Source organism: Salminus brasiliensis, chromosome 24 (genome assembly GCF_030463535.1).
Source record: "Salminus brasiliensis chromosome 24, fSalBra1.hap2, whole genome shotgun sequence".
Classification (NCBI taxonomy): domain Eukaryota; kingdom Metazoa; phylum Chordata; class Actinopteri; order Characiformes; family Bryconidae; genus Salminus; species Salminus brasiliensis.
The window spans coordinates 1583307-1597742 of record NC_132901.1 but is presented as its reverse complement, the minus strand read 5'-3'; the positions used below and the strand labels follow the sequence as shown (position 1 = coordinate 1597742).

Below are 14436 nucleotides of genomic sequence, written 5' to 3'. Positions count from 1 at the left end.
AAAATAAATTTAATCCAGTATGAATCTGTAACCTATTGTTTTTCAATGTCTAACAGTAATAACTGCAGAGTGAGTTTAATCCAGTATGAATCTGTAGTTCAATCTGAGGACAATTCGTAATCAGGTTTAATCAGGTCATTTTAAATGAAAATAAATTTAATCCAGTATGAATCTGTAACCTATTGTTTTTCAATGTCTAACAGTAATAACTGCAGAGTGAGTTTAATCCAGTATGAATCTGTAGTGTGTGTAGTTTTCACAATCCGGCGGTAATAAAAGAGTGCAGACTGATTTCAATCCGGTATGAATCTGCAGTTGTAATGAGGCCATGATTATAGGTTACTTCAATCCAGTATGAATCTGTAGTGTGTAGTGTTTCACAGTCTGATGGTAATAACTGCAGACTGATTTCAATCCAGTATGAATCTGTAGTGTGTAGTTTTTCACAGTCTGATGGTAATAACTGCAGACTGATTTCAATCCAGTATGTATCTGCAGAGGAGTTGTAATAGGGTTGTAATAAGGCTGTGATTATAGGTCATTTTAATCCAGTATGAATCTGTAGTTTTAGCTGAGGATGATTTGTAAACAGGTTGTCATTTTAGGTGATTTTAATCCAGTATGAATCTGTAGTTGTAATAAAGCCATGATTATAGGTTATTTTAAGCCAGTATGAATCTGAAACCTATAGTTTTTTTTTTTTTACAGTCTGACGGTAATAATTGCAGTGATTTCAATCCAGTATGAATCTGTAGTTTTAATGGAGGAGGAGTTGTAATAATGTTGTAATAAGGCTGGGATTATAGGACATTTTTATCCAGTATGAATCTGCAGAGTGTTGTAGTTTTTATAGTTTTTCCATTGTCCAATGGTAATAACTGCAGACTGCTTTTAATCCAGTATGAATCTGTTGTAATAGATGAGGACGATTTTCAATCAGATTGTAATTTTATGTGATTTTAATCCAGTATGAATCTGCAGGAAATAGTTTTTACAGTCTGGCAGTAATATCTGCAGACTGACTTCAATCCAGTATGACTCTGTGGCTTTAATGGAGGAGGAGTTATAATAGGGTTGTAATAAGACCGTGATTCTAGATTATTTTAATCCAGTATGAATCTGTTGCCTATAGTTTTCACAGTCTGATGGTAATAACTGCAGAGTGCTTTTAATCCAGCATGAATCTGTTGTAATAGATGAGGATGATCTTCAAAATTGTCATTTTAGAGGATTGTAATCCAGTATGAATCTGTAGTTGTAATAAGGCTGTGATTATAGGTTATTTTAATCCAGCATGAATCTGTTGTAATAGATGAGGATGATCTTCAAAATTGTCATTTTAGAGGATTGTAATCCAGTATGAATCTGTAGTTGTAATAAGGCTGTGATTATAGGTTATTTTAATCCAGTATGAATCTGTTGTTTTATCTGAGGAGGAGTTGTAATAATGTTGTAATAAGGCTGGGATTATAGATTATTTTAATCCAGTATGAATCTGTTGTAATAGATGATGATGATTTTTAATCAGGTTGTCATTATAGGTGATTTTAATCCAGTATGAATCTGTAGCATATAGTTTTTTTTACAGTCTGATGGTAATAACTGCAGAGTGATTTCAGTATGAATATGATTCAGTATGAATCTGTAGTTTTATCTGAGGAGTTGTAATAATGATGTAATAAAGATGGGATTATAGGTTATTTCAATCCAGTATGAATTTGCAGAGTGTAGTTTTATAGCCTGAAAGTAATAACTGCAGACTACTTTTAATCCAGTATGAATCTGTAATTTATAGTTTTTCAGTCTGACAGTAATATCTGCAGACTGATTGTAATCCAGTATGAATCTGCAGTATGTATTTATTTGCAGTCCGTGAGTCACAACTGCAGACTGACTCTCCGGTATGAATCAGCGGTGTAACCCCCCCCCCCCCGTTTTCATATGTACACAGATTGCATCCGGACACAAGCGGAGCCAAGCTTTCACAGCTGGATCTGCACTTCTGTCCAGGTGTGGAGAAGAAGCCGCCGTGAATGACATCATAATATCCCATAATAATAAATCACAAATGACCACTAAAGAGTGACGTGTGCATGACGTGTGCTGACACGCATTAAAGCGACAAACCGACGTAATAACGCTACATACAAGCACGTGCACGCCCTTCTGCATTGCTTCAGCAATATCTAGCTAATATTGTGTGTGTGTGTGTGTGTGCACGTGCACTTTTGGGCTGCGCGCGCGCGTGCTCACCTCCTCCTCATCCCTCTCCTCCTCCTCTTCCTCCGCCTCCTCTTTCTCGTGCCCCCGCGCGCGCAGGGACGGAAGTAGGCTCAGTCCCCGCCGCTGTTGTCGCTCCGTGGCCCCGCGCGCAGCCCGCTGATTCCACAAGTACAGCGCACCTGCCCCCGCCAGCGCCGCAGCCCCCAGGCACGCGCCCGTCCTCCCCCTGCCCCTGCCACTGCCACTGCACGCGCTCGCGCTGCCCGCTACTCTGCCCCACAGCGCTCGAGCTCCGCGTAGGGCCGCCATGACACCGCCGCTGCTGCTGCTGTGTGTGTGCGCGCGCTCCCTGCACGACATCGCGAGACGAGGGCGCTCTCGACCTTCAGCAGAGCGCGAGATTTAAACCCTGTATTAGTTCAATTGATCTGAAGTTGTTTTTTGTTTGTTTTTTTAAATAAGTACAGTAGAAAGTGTGTGTGTGTGTGTGTGTGTGTGTGTGTGTGTGTGTGTGTGAATCACGTCATTAACACCACAGTCAACGAGCCAATAAGGGCTCTGTTAGCTAACACCCAGGAGCTGCTTTGATTGGCTGCTTTCTTCTCCAGTTTAAACACGAGCTCAGCCTTTCAACACAAACAACAAACAACAACAACAACAACAACAAAACACTGCTCTGATCTTCTCTCTGTTCCAGGGTTTCAAACAACACATGAAAGACAATGAACAAACAAACACATGAAAGACTGAAACATCAAACACTACAACAAATAAACAACAACAATAACAGTAAATAACAGATAACTCAAAACAATACATACATGCATAAACAAGGTGTAAACAATACGTCAACAAACAAGCACAATAAATAAATAAGTAAATGTGTTTACGTAAGTAAATAATCAATAAATAAAAACATAAAGACACAAACTAATATTATGCGCGTGTAAACAAATATGTTTGTAAGCAAATAAATATGTAAATATATAACTACTTAAGTAAACAAACAAACAAACAAGCAGATAAATAAATAAATACATGTATGAATCTTAGTTAATAAATTAAAATATATATAAAAAAAAACATCAATCATCAATCAATCATTCGATCAATCGATCAATAAAGCAGGTCCTACTCCACTGTAAAGCCATCAGGGTGACACACACACACACACACACACACACACACACACACACCTGCCCCCTCGTGCAGCACCCTTCCCCTGCAGCCCCTCTGATCTCGAGCTCCAGTAAGATAATTATTCATAACAGATCATAAAGGAGTACTGCGTGACGTCACTGCGCTGATCGATCCGCAGGTTTATTCAGAATGGGAGGGGAAGGGGGAGGGGCTTAAACAGGTGCAGCTGCGCGCGGCGCGTGGCTGGTTTAGCGGGGTTTAGCTGCACGGCTTAACCCCTCCCTCTCCAGATTACAGAGCGCGCGCGTGCGCGTGTGTGTTAAAGGTGCACGTATTCGTCACTGTACAGTGTGGACTGTACAGCGAAATGTGTCCTCCGCATTTAACCCATCTGGTAGTGAACACACACTCACACACACACACATGTGTTAGGGGCAGTGAGTACACACACACACCCAGAGCGGTGGGCAGCCAACTCCAGCGCCCGGGGAGCAGAGAGGGTAAAGGGCCTTGCTCAAGGGCCCAACAGTGGCAGCTTGCCGAGCCCGGGAATCGAACCCACAACCCTGTTATCGATATCCCGGCGCTCTAACCGCTGAGCCACCACTGCCCCTTACACCACTGCCCCTTACACCACTGCCCAACACACACACTGTGTGTGTGTGTTGGTGTGTGTTAGTGTGCAGTTCTGCTTCAGGATCAATGAGTTGATCAGTCAGTGATCATAAAAGGGGATCACACACACACACACACACACACACACACACACAGGTTCGGGGCTCTGTTAACCCTTGCATGCCCAGAAACGGAAGCTGCAGCAGGACGGCCTCTGATTGGTCCAAAGGGACGGGCCTCGGTAAGAGAGAGGACGTGTTTACAGACAATATTCCAAATAAATGAATATAAGTTACAGTCAGACAGCTTATCAACACGTTAACCCTTTCATGTCTGAAAACCGAACACTTTGTATCTCTGTTCATCTTTACTTCAAAGGACGTCTGAACTCGTTTGATGATTTGTTGTTTTTATACTTTGAATCACACATTTCCTTCAGATCACGTGATTTAACCCACTGTGTCTGATTTTCCCCATCTGAAGAGCTCATAGTGATACATGTTAACCCTTTCATATCCAAACACAAAGCAGAGCTGGCTTTAATGACCTGCAGAATTTACAGTACAAAGGGCTTCAAAGTGATCATAGTAACACACCCAAATACTTTTAACATCAGAAATGTTTGATATTATTATGGAATTGTCTTTATATGGAGGAGGTGTGGCACTGTTTTCATTATCTATCATTTTTTATAGTTTTATTTTGAATAATTTATTTTGAACAAAACAACCAAACTTTATTAAAACCAAATAAAAGTTTTAATTACTAAAAATATCATATTAACTCATTAATGTCCAACAAATATTTTTACAGAACTTGCTATAATTCAAAAAAGACACCAAACTGGACATATTTGATTTTTTAAATACATTTAAAAAGTGAATCAAATTTTCTATATTAAATAAACAAAATTATTAATAATTACTTTTTTAATTTAAATAAATAAATATTTAATATAAAATTATTATAATTCATCTCCTAAAACTGTGATTTTAAATTTGGCACATGAGGTCTCAAATGAGGTTTTCAAATTCTTAAAATATTATTGATAAAAAAAGTTTTAATAAGATTTAATAATAAATAATAAACATAATCTTTTGATATTTTATAATGAACAAAACAACAAAAAACAACAAATGTAATTGTGAATAAAAGCATGAAAACTATCTTAAATGATTGATATATTTTTTGAATATATATTATCTTATATTTTACTTCACTTTGATCTTTTATGTAGATCCAAAACTTCAAAGAGTTGCTGTATGTAGCGTGTGTAACCGTACAGTACTCATCACAGCAGCTACACCGACCCTGTGGGCATGAAGGGGTTAAAGGAGGCTCCCTCGGCCGCCGGTGTCCCGGGCCTGTGCTGAGGCGAGCTCCGAGGCGTACGGGCGAGGGGGGTGGCTGGGTTAATGACGGCAGTATCAGTGGAGGTGGGGAGCTGATGGAGGCGCAGGCTGGGTGATGAAGATCATCTGAACTCCAGAGATCAGCAGAGCAGCACAGTCAGAGAACACAGGGCAAGCGGCTTTAATAGTCGAGCTTCAAAGAGTTTCTGTGTTTTGTGTCAAAGGCTCTTCTTAAGTGCTCTAAACTTTCTCACCTTTGATCTGCCGCCCTTTGATTCCTCCACTGAAGGTGTTTGAAGGGTTCAGAGAAGATGAGGGCTGGACAGATGTGTGCTCTGAAGGCTGCACACTGCACTTTATGGAACAGCTGGATTAGTGTAAACATAAATCAGCACCTGCAGCTGAGAGTGATAGACTCTCTCCCTCCCTCTCTCTCTCTCTCCCTCTCTCTCTCTCTGTCTCTCTCTCTCCCTCCCTCTCTCTCTCTCTCCCTCTCTCTCTCTCTGTCTCTCTCTCTCCCTCCCTCTCTCTCTCTCTCTCTCTCCCTCTCTCTCTCTCTATTCTGTATCCCAGTGTCTCTCTCTCTCTCTCTTCTGTATTCCAGTGTCTCTCTCTCTCTCTCCCTCCCTCTCTCTCTCTCTCCCTCTCTATTCTGTATCCCAGTCTCTCTCTCTCTCTCTCTCTCTCTCTCTCTCTCTCTCTCTCTCTCTATTCTGTATCCCAGTGTCTCTCTCTCCTTCACTCTCTCTCTCTCTCTCTCCCTCTCTATTCTGTATCCCAGTCTCTCTCTCTCTCTCTCTCTCTCTCTCTCTCTCTCTCTCTATTCTGTATCCCAGTGTCTCTCTCTCCTTCACTCTCTCTCTTCTGTATTCCAGTGTCTCTCTCTCTCTCTCCCTCCCTCTCTCTCTCTCTCCCTCTCTATTCTGTATCCCAGTCTCTCTCTCTCTCTCTCTCTCTCTCTCTCTCTCTCTCTCTCTCTCTCTCTCTATTCTGTATCCCAGTGTCTCTCTCTCCTTCACTCTCTCTCTTCTGTATCCCAGTGTCTCTCTCTCTCTCTCTTCTGTATCCCAGTGTCTCGCTCTCTCTCCCTCTCTCTCTCCCTCTCTCTCTCTCTCTCTCTCTCTCTTCTGTATCCCAGTGTCTCTCTCTCCCTCTCTCTCTCTCTCTCTCTTCTGTATCCCAGTGTCTCTCTCTCTCTCTTCTGTATTCCAGTGTCTCTCTCTCCTTCTCTCTCTCTCTCTCTCTCTCTCTCTCTCTCCTTCTCTCTCTCTCTTCTGTATCCCAGTGTCTCTCTCTCTCTCTCTCTCTCTGTCTCTCTCTCTCTCTCTCTCTCTCTGTCTCTCTCTCTCTCTCTCTCTCTCTCTTCTGTATCCCAGTGTCTCTCTCTCTCTCTCTCTCTCTCTCTCTAAGCTCCTCCTCTCCTTTCCTCTTCCTTGGCTTCCACCTGCCTCTGTCTCGCGCTACTACACACACACACACACACACACACACCCTCGCGCGGGGCTCTCATACACTCGCTCAAACCTACAAAAACTAACAAACAAACAAAACAAACAACAACACAAACAACCAGCCCGAGCCCACTCTGTCACGTGACTGTAAACACTTGTTTACGGAGTCCACCTTCGGTCGCGTGCAGCCTCTCTCTCTCTCTCTCTCTCTCTCTCTCTCTCTCTCTCTGTTTACCTGACTTTACCCGCTCGTGAGCTGAGGATGAGACCAAACAGCCCACCATCAAAGGAGGCGCGAAGGAGGATCAAACGGAGCTAATGTCGCACCGGAGCGGGAGAGAACAGAGAGCGCGAGGAGAGCTATAAAGGAGCTCATTTGCATACGTCAAGAGGACATTTACATATGGACCGTACTTAAGCGCGAGGGGAGCAGCTCGAGCCTTCAGAAGCGCATGAGCAGCGCTGCTAGACACAACTCGGCAGGAGCACGAGCCTCTTCTACTACTCCTACCACCACCAGCAGCACCACCCTCCTCGGCACGCGCTAACTTTTTTCCTTGACTCCCTCGCTCCCTTCTTCCTCTCCTCCTCCTCCTCCTCCTCCTCTCCTCCTCGCGCCCCTGTGGAGATGGGAGCGCTGGGTTTCCCGAGCGCGCACGCGGTGCAGGGTCTGGCGCACGGCGGCGCGCACTTCGCCCTCACGCAGCAGCAGCAGCAGCAGCAGCATCTCGTGTCCGCGGAGAGACTCTCGCGCAGCGCCGCTCCTGACCTCGCGCTGCTGAAGGGCGCGCTGAGGCGCAGGCAGCTCTACTGCAGGACGGGACACCACCTCCAGATCCTGCAGGACGGGACCGTGCAGGGCACGAGGCAGGACCACAGCCCGACCGGTAAGATAAACACTCACTAATATATAAACATCATTTATTATTATTAATATTATTATTGTTATTATTATATACACTAAGTATATATGTATAATTGTAATTATATACTTATAATAATATTATATAATAATAATAATAATGATATATGCTATATTATGTGTGTATATACATTGTGTATACCAGTAGTATCAGTCTTATGTACGATGTAAAGGATTATTAAATTATTATTATTATTATTATTAATATGTAATATCATTATCTGCTAATTCAGTTTGTCCACTTCTCTGAAATGGGATATTGATCACGTCCATCTCGGACAGCCTGTCCCGCCGACTCCCACGCACCCCATAAACTAACCAGCTGCTTCTCCCGTCCCCCCCTACAGGCATCCTGGAGTTCATCAGCCTGGCCGTGGGCTTGGTCAGCATCCGCGGAGTGGACAGCGGCCTCTACCTGGGCATGGACAGCAAAGGACATCTGTACGGCTCGGTAAGTCTCCCATTCTGCCCATTCTGCTAAATCTCAGCGCAGATTTCCCTCAGCCCTCCCCTGGCTGGCAGCTGGCAGGGTTCCAGGCAGCCCATCAGGGTAATACGGCTATTACATTGATTCATGGCTTAATTGAGCTTTTGTCAAGTCGGCGGCACGGTGTGCTTGCTCGGTGCGGCCAGCAGGGGGCCGGGAGGATGGGACTGAGCAATAGTCTTGTACTGATACAATTTGGTCGGTTTGCCTCTCGCTAACGTCTTCCCTCTCTCTTCCTCCCCTTCTGCAGGAGAAGCTGACGGCCGAGTGCATTTTCCGGGAGCAGTTCGAGGAGAACTGGTACAACACTTACTCGTCCAACCTCTACCGGCACGGAGAGCGAGGGCCGCACTACTTCGTCGCACTCAACAAAGACGGGACCTCGAGGGACGGCACCCGATCCCGGAGGCACCAGAGGTTCACGCACTTCCTGCCCCGGCCCGTGGACCCGGAACGGGTACCCGAGCTTTACAAGGAGGTTCTGGGCCACAGCTGACGCTGATAAGCCGCTCGCCGGACCTAAACACGCAACGGCACTTCTACTTCCAGGGCCGCTCCAGAAGAAGGGAGTGGAGCATGGGGGACTGGAGACACTCCACGAGGCAGGCACCCTCCTCGCTTACCTTTTTTGGGCCAAGTCTGGAGCGAGGGCTGGAGTAACAGAGCACTACGAGGTTTAAGTTGGGACAGATAAACTTGGGCTTATTGTCAAATTTAAGGACAAAACCACCTCCCACACCAGGTTGACCAATGGATAGTCAGGATCGTCAGGGATTGGGAAGGCGTCTTGAGGTGATCGACTGGTTCTACGGCAAGAAGTTTCCTCAAACGAAGGACAATGCACCAAGGAATGCCCTGGACCTTGGACATATGGTCCTTTTGGGTCAAGTAAAGGCACTCCGGTCAGAACCGCTCGCTTCGTTTGCTTCGTCGAGAGATGGGAACCGTTGGGCGGCCGCTATACTACTGAGACTTCTGGAAAGCTTCTGAAGGAATTGTAACGTTATTACTGTTCAAACACTGGCAAACTAATCAGAGACTGTAGACCTGTACCAAACCTTTCTTTTTTCTAGTCCATAATTTATGCTTTAAAGAACAAAAGACGTATATTTATTTTATATATTTATTTATTTTGAAAGTATATTTTTGCAGCTATATAAGAGATGTAAAAAGGAAGTCAGGAGGGATGTATTTTCTACCACCAGAGGCGATAGCGGGATATATATAACGACACTACTGAAGAAAGTATTTTTTTCTATGGGTTCGATGCAAAACTGCTTTAACGTTCATGTCCACAAACATGCTTGGTCATCCATGTTCGCTCGTGTGTATTTTCCTGTTGTCACGAAGCAAGGTCTTCGCAGAATGTTCTGGAGTTCATTTGGGAATTAAACAGTTCGATAAACGATTTCACGTGCTTCTGTCTCTCCTTTCTTGTCATACCGAAGGTCACTGGTCAGGGGTGAAGGGCTATTGAAGATCTGATTAGGGAGAAAGGGATGCCTGACATTAGGCAAGTTGTTAGATAAAGGGGGACAGCTTTAGGAGTCCATTCATTCAACCGCTCACAAACAACAAGTACGCTAGTCAGCCGTCGCAGCAAACCCCACTGCCCCAGGTGAAGTGAAGAACACTGATGACCTGTCAAGGGTTTGATGCATCGGGCAGCAAGTGACCAGTCAGTTCTTGGAGCTGTTGAAGGTCAGATGAACAGCCCCAAAACATCGGGCAGGTCTTGTGGGGTGTTCCCGGTATGCAGTGGTCAGTACCTACCAGAAAGCAAAGGGTCATTGATGCGATCCGTGGGGGTCGCACCTCGCAACTGACAGGAGTAGAACAGAACTCGCCATTGGGCGCCTTCAGAGGTCTTGTGGGCTCCATGCCTCGATGGGTTAGAGCTGCTTCGGTGGCACGATGCCAGGCCGGTGGTTTTAATGTTATGGCACGATCGGGACGTCCACGTGTCTACAAAAAGGCAACGGATTCCTAGAGTTCATGCCAAAAAGCCCCAAGAGTCAGTGCAGTGCATGCACTGTTAAAGACTGTCCATTTCACGCTCCAGCTCCTGCCAACCTCTCTCTCTCTCTCTCTCTCTCTCTCGCTCTCTCTCTCTCGCCCGCTCAGTTCTTCTTGCTCACCTCTTTAATGGACACCCATGCCGTTAAAAGGCTCGTACGGTGCAGAACACAGAAACGCACTGACCTCAACGCTATTTCAGCCCGAGCGGAAACCTTCTCGAGTGACACGGCGGGACGCAACTTTACCCAGCGTTCCTGCACACGGTAGCCTTTTACTGGGCTTTCGGGTGGGCCACCACCTGGGGGGGCACGCTCGTGCAGATCCCTGATCCCGGATCAGCTTGACACTTAATATTGCACCACGTTCGAAATCTGCTGCACTGCACTGAATGTGTCGGTACTCATAATACTTGGACAAAAGTATTGGGACACCTGCTCACTCATCGTTTCTTTCAAAACCAAGGGTATTTTATAAGGGTTCGTCCTGCTGCTTCTTTGTCGGAGTAACTGTCTGCTCTACTGTTATGTTAGATTCTGGAGCAGAACATTGCTGTGAGGATTTGATTGCATTCAGGGACAAGAGTGTTAGCGAGGCCAGGGTGTTGGATGATGGCATGGCAGGCACGGTGCCAATAGGTTCACGTTAATCCGGTCGTGGGAGTCTGTCTATTCCATTGGCGATACCTCTCTACAGTCTACAGGGACTAGACAAGCTGTGTGTGTGCATTTGCACATCTGTGTCAGCAGCAATGGCTGCAGCTTAAAGTAGCTGAATGCATTCGTTAGGCGCAAGGGGTGTCCACAAACTTTTGGACATATAGTGTGAACTCGCTGGTCGACCGGTCGATCGCTGGTATGACCGGCCTGACCAAAGAGCGAAATCCGAGAGTAAAAGCCGGCCTATCCCGAGAAGCGTATGAGGCTCGTATGACCTATTGAGGCATGGACCCAGGGCGGTGGGCGGGGCCTCCATGAGCATCAATGAGCCATGGGTGCCCATGACCCTTCCTTGGCGCACTTTCGGTAGGTACTGACCACTGCGTCCCGGGACCCCCACAAGACCCACCTGACGTTCTGGAGATGTTCTGACCCTCCAGTCGTCTAGAACCTCACAGCTCGAAGCATCTCGTGGAAGCAGCAGGTGGTCCGCGCGGCTCCGGGGGTCTAGGGTTGTGGGTTCGACCCTTGCTCAGGTCCTTATTGTGGGTTTCCCTCGCTGTCTTGACAGGTGCTACTGTTCCAGGTCATGGAAACCAGGCAACCAAGTGGAGAACACTATGAAGTCATCTGTGCAGTGTGTGTGTGTCTGTGTGTGTGTGTGTGTGACACACACACACTGCAATTAGACGCCGGGCTGGCAGCCGCTCTGTTTTTCTCCTCCCTTCGTTTACTTCCTTTTTTCATTCAGAGGTTCTCCAGCTCTTTGTGATTCATCTCCTTTGATGACACTTAAGAGGAGTTGACTTACATGTCAGCACATCTGGCCGTGTGTGTGTGTGTGTGTGTGTGTTTGGGTGAGGAACTGAGAAGGAACTGATACTTTTAAACAGCATATGGGAAGAGCTGGCCATTCCAAAATACAGGTCAGGTATAGGGGCTCTCCCACTTCTTCACAGGGAGTAATCGAGGCTGAGTACCTGCATGAAGGAGAGAGAGAGAGAGAGAGAGAGAGAGAGCGAGAGAGGCCCAGTTATTTCTCACCTGAAGTGATGCAGATGCTAATCTCCGACTCCTCACCATATCAGCGTCTGCAAGAGAAAGACCAGCCTGACCATGCTAGTTAACGACTATGACCATGCTTGTTGACCAGTATAACCAGCATGACCGCACTTTTTGACCAGCAGGACCAGCCTAACAATGCTAGTCAACCAGTATGACAGAGTTTCTAGACTAGCCTGGCTAAGCTTGTTGACTGTGAGCATGCTTTCTGACCAGTAAGACCAGCCCGACCATGCTAGTTAACGAGTATGACCAAGCTTGTTGACCAGTATGACCACACTATTTGACCAGTAAGACCAGCCTAATCATGCTAGTCAACCAGTATGACCGAGATTGTGGACTAGCCTGGCTAAGCTTGTTTACCAGAGCAATGGTTTCTGACCAGTAAGACCAGCCCGACCATGCTAGTTAACGAGTATGACCAAGCTTGTTGACCACGAGCATGCTTTCTGACCAGTAATGAATATGATCAAGCTTGTTGACCAGTATAACCAGCATGACCAGCCTAACCACTCTAGTCAACCAGCATCACCAAGCTTCCCGACCAATCTGCCCACAGTACTTGTTGACCACCTTGACAGGCCTGACCACTCTCTTCTCCTCACTTTGACCAAGCTGGTTGATCATCATGACACAGCCTGACCAGCTCGGCCCAACTGACCAAGCAAAATATTAAACAGAATGGCTACATTTGAGTTGTAGTCATGGCGACCGACGTCTGGTTCCATTCCCCACCGCTACGTTTCTCTACATTAGGCTCGGTTTCTCCACAGTAAAGCATTTCAGGCCAAACTCTGCAACTCAGCAGCGGTTCATACCTCAACCACTGAACTTTAGAGAAATTTGAAATTTGGTGGAAATTCCCTTTAATGCTCAACATGAGGGCCATGCTGTGTAAATCGGAACCCGCAGCGTTCTCCTAGCATTTCACTGTTCTAGCATTGCGTAAGGCCTATGTGTGTATGCTTAAAAAGGTGTGTGTGTGTGTGTATAAAAAACAGTGTGATCATATCTTACCTTCTATGTGTGTGTGTGTGTGTGTGGCTGTGTGTCTGTATGATCTCCAAATCTCTGTGATGGTGAGCCAGGGGTTGTCCTGACTGGGAGTCTGTCTGCACACACACACACACACACACACACACATACACACACAACACTACACTAAAACACAAGAGCATACTTTGGGGGTTTCCCCACAGTGGAACACAGGCTTCAGAGCAGTGTGTGTGTGTGTGTTGCATCATGAAGGAGAATGTTCTAGCGCTCTTGTTGTTCTACAGCAGGTGTTGAAGTGACTGATCTTTCACCTGCATGTCTTTGTGGCCCGAGTAGAAACTGCACAGGTGTTCCCCCAGCATTTCCCACTCAGGCCTAAAGCTAGCAGGCTAATGTGGCCAGCAAGTATCGTGCTAGTGCCGTTCCCAGTGTGCTTTAACCATCACCCACGCTCCTCGACCAGTACTCCTAATTTTACGAGGCTGTGACTGCGATTTCCGACTGTGTAAATAGCAAACACAAATTAGCCTGTTAGCATAGCTAGTAAACCGCGACAGCAGCCCAAACAGAATCCAGCTAACAGTCTGTCGGAAATCACATGATCCAGTTTGTTGACCAGCATGGCTAAGCCTGTTGACCATAGCAATGGTTCTGACCAGTAAGACCAGCCTGACCATGCGATTTAACGACCATGACCAAGCTTATTGACCAGTATGACTAGCATGACCACAGCAGGACCAGCCTAATCATGCCAGTCAGCGTGTATGACCAAGTTTGTTGACCACAAGCATGCTTTTTGACCAGTAAGACCAGCCTAACCACTTTAGTCCAAGCCTAACCAGCCTGACCAAGCTTGTTGACCAATTTGTCCTGCATGACCACTCTATATGACCAGCAGGACCAGTCTAACCATGCTGGTCAATCAGAATGACAAGTTTGTGGACTAGCATGGCAAGCTTGTTGACCATAACAATGGTTTTTGACCAGTAAGATTAGCCTGACCACTTTAGTCAACCAGGGTGACCGAGCTTGTTGACCAGTTTATCCTGCATGACCACACTATATGACCAGCAGGACCAGTCTAATAATGCTAGTTAACCAGTATGACCAAGTTTGTGGACTAGCATGGCAAGCTTGTTGACTGTGAGCATGCTTTCTGACCAGTAAGACCAGCCTGACCCACTCTAGTCAACACTTTGATCAAGCTGGTTGACCATCATGACACAGCCTGGCCACGCTAGTCAACCAGTATGACCAGCTTGACCAGGCACCTCCAAACGGTTCGAGGAGACGCAGTTAGCACCATGCTAACCTTCTTCATCCTATTAGCCCGACTACTGAGACACTGCTAGCTATACTGTGGCCTACAGCTTAGAGAGAAGGGCATGGGCCGGAAGTTTGCTGGCCAAACCCCTGGACCTGCAGGAAGGAAGGTGGGGGAAGGGTGGAGGGAAAGGGCCAGCGGTCACAGCTGAGGAGCCTTGAGCAAAGACCCCTAACCCATCCAGTTGCC

The 14436-nt window shown here is 46.3% G+C and overlaps 2 protein-coding genes across 3 annotated transcripts in view; one reads left to right on the top strand and one right to left on the bottom strand.

The window, feature by feature from the left end:
- micu3a (mitochondrial calcium uptake family, member 3a) overlaps positions 1 to 2532 on the bottom strand; it is a 37325-nt gene extending 34793 nt beyond the window's left edge. Inside the window, exon 1 of one of the 2 annotated variants that reach the window (XM_072669767.1) lies at positions 2254 to 2532. In XM_072669767.1, the coding sequence (XP_072525868.1) occupies positions 2254 to 2532 (279 nt within the window). The remainder of the gene's footprint in view (positions 1 to 2253) is intronic. The other variant, XM_072669768.1, reaches the window with a different exon arrangement.
- Positions 2533 to 7409: 4877 nt separating this feature from the next.
- Positions 7410 to 8686, top strand: fgf20a (fibroblast growth factor 20a). The gene is made up of 3 exons (XM_072670277.1): positions 7410 to 7668; positions 8051 to 8154; positions 8441 to 8686. Exons 1-3 carry the CDS (start codon positions 7410 to 7412, stop codon positions 8684 to 8686), a joined length of 609 nt encoding a protein of 202 aa, XP_072526378.1.
- Positions 8687 to 14436: the final 5750 nt, after the last annotated feature.

Coding starts and splice junctions, on each gene's coding strand:
- fgf20a (XM_072670277.1), top strand. CDS start 7,410: ATGGGAGCGCTGGGTTTCCCGAGCGCGCACGCGGTGCAGGGTCTGGCG. Junction 7,669..8,050: donor GCAGGACCACAGCCCGACCG/GTAAGATAAACA, acceptor CCCCCCCTACAG/GCATCCTGGAGTTCATCAGC. Junction 8,155..8,440: donor AAGGACATCTGTACGGCTCG/GTAAGTCTCCCA, acceptor CCCCTTCTGCAG/GAGAAGCTGACGGCCGAGTG.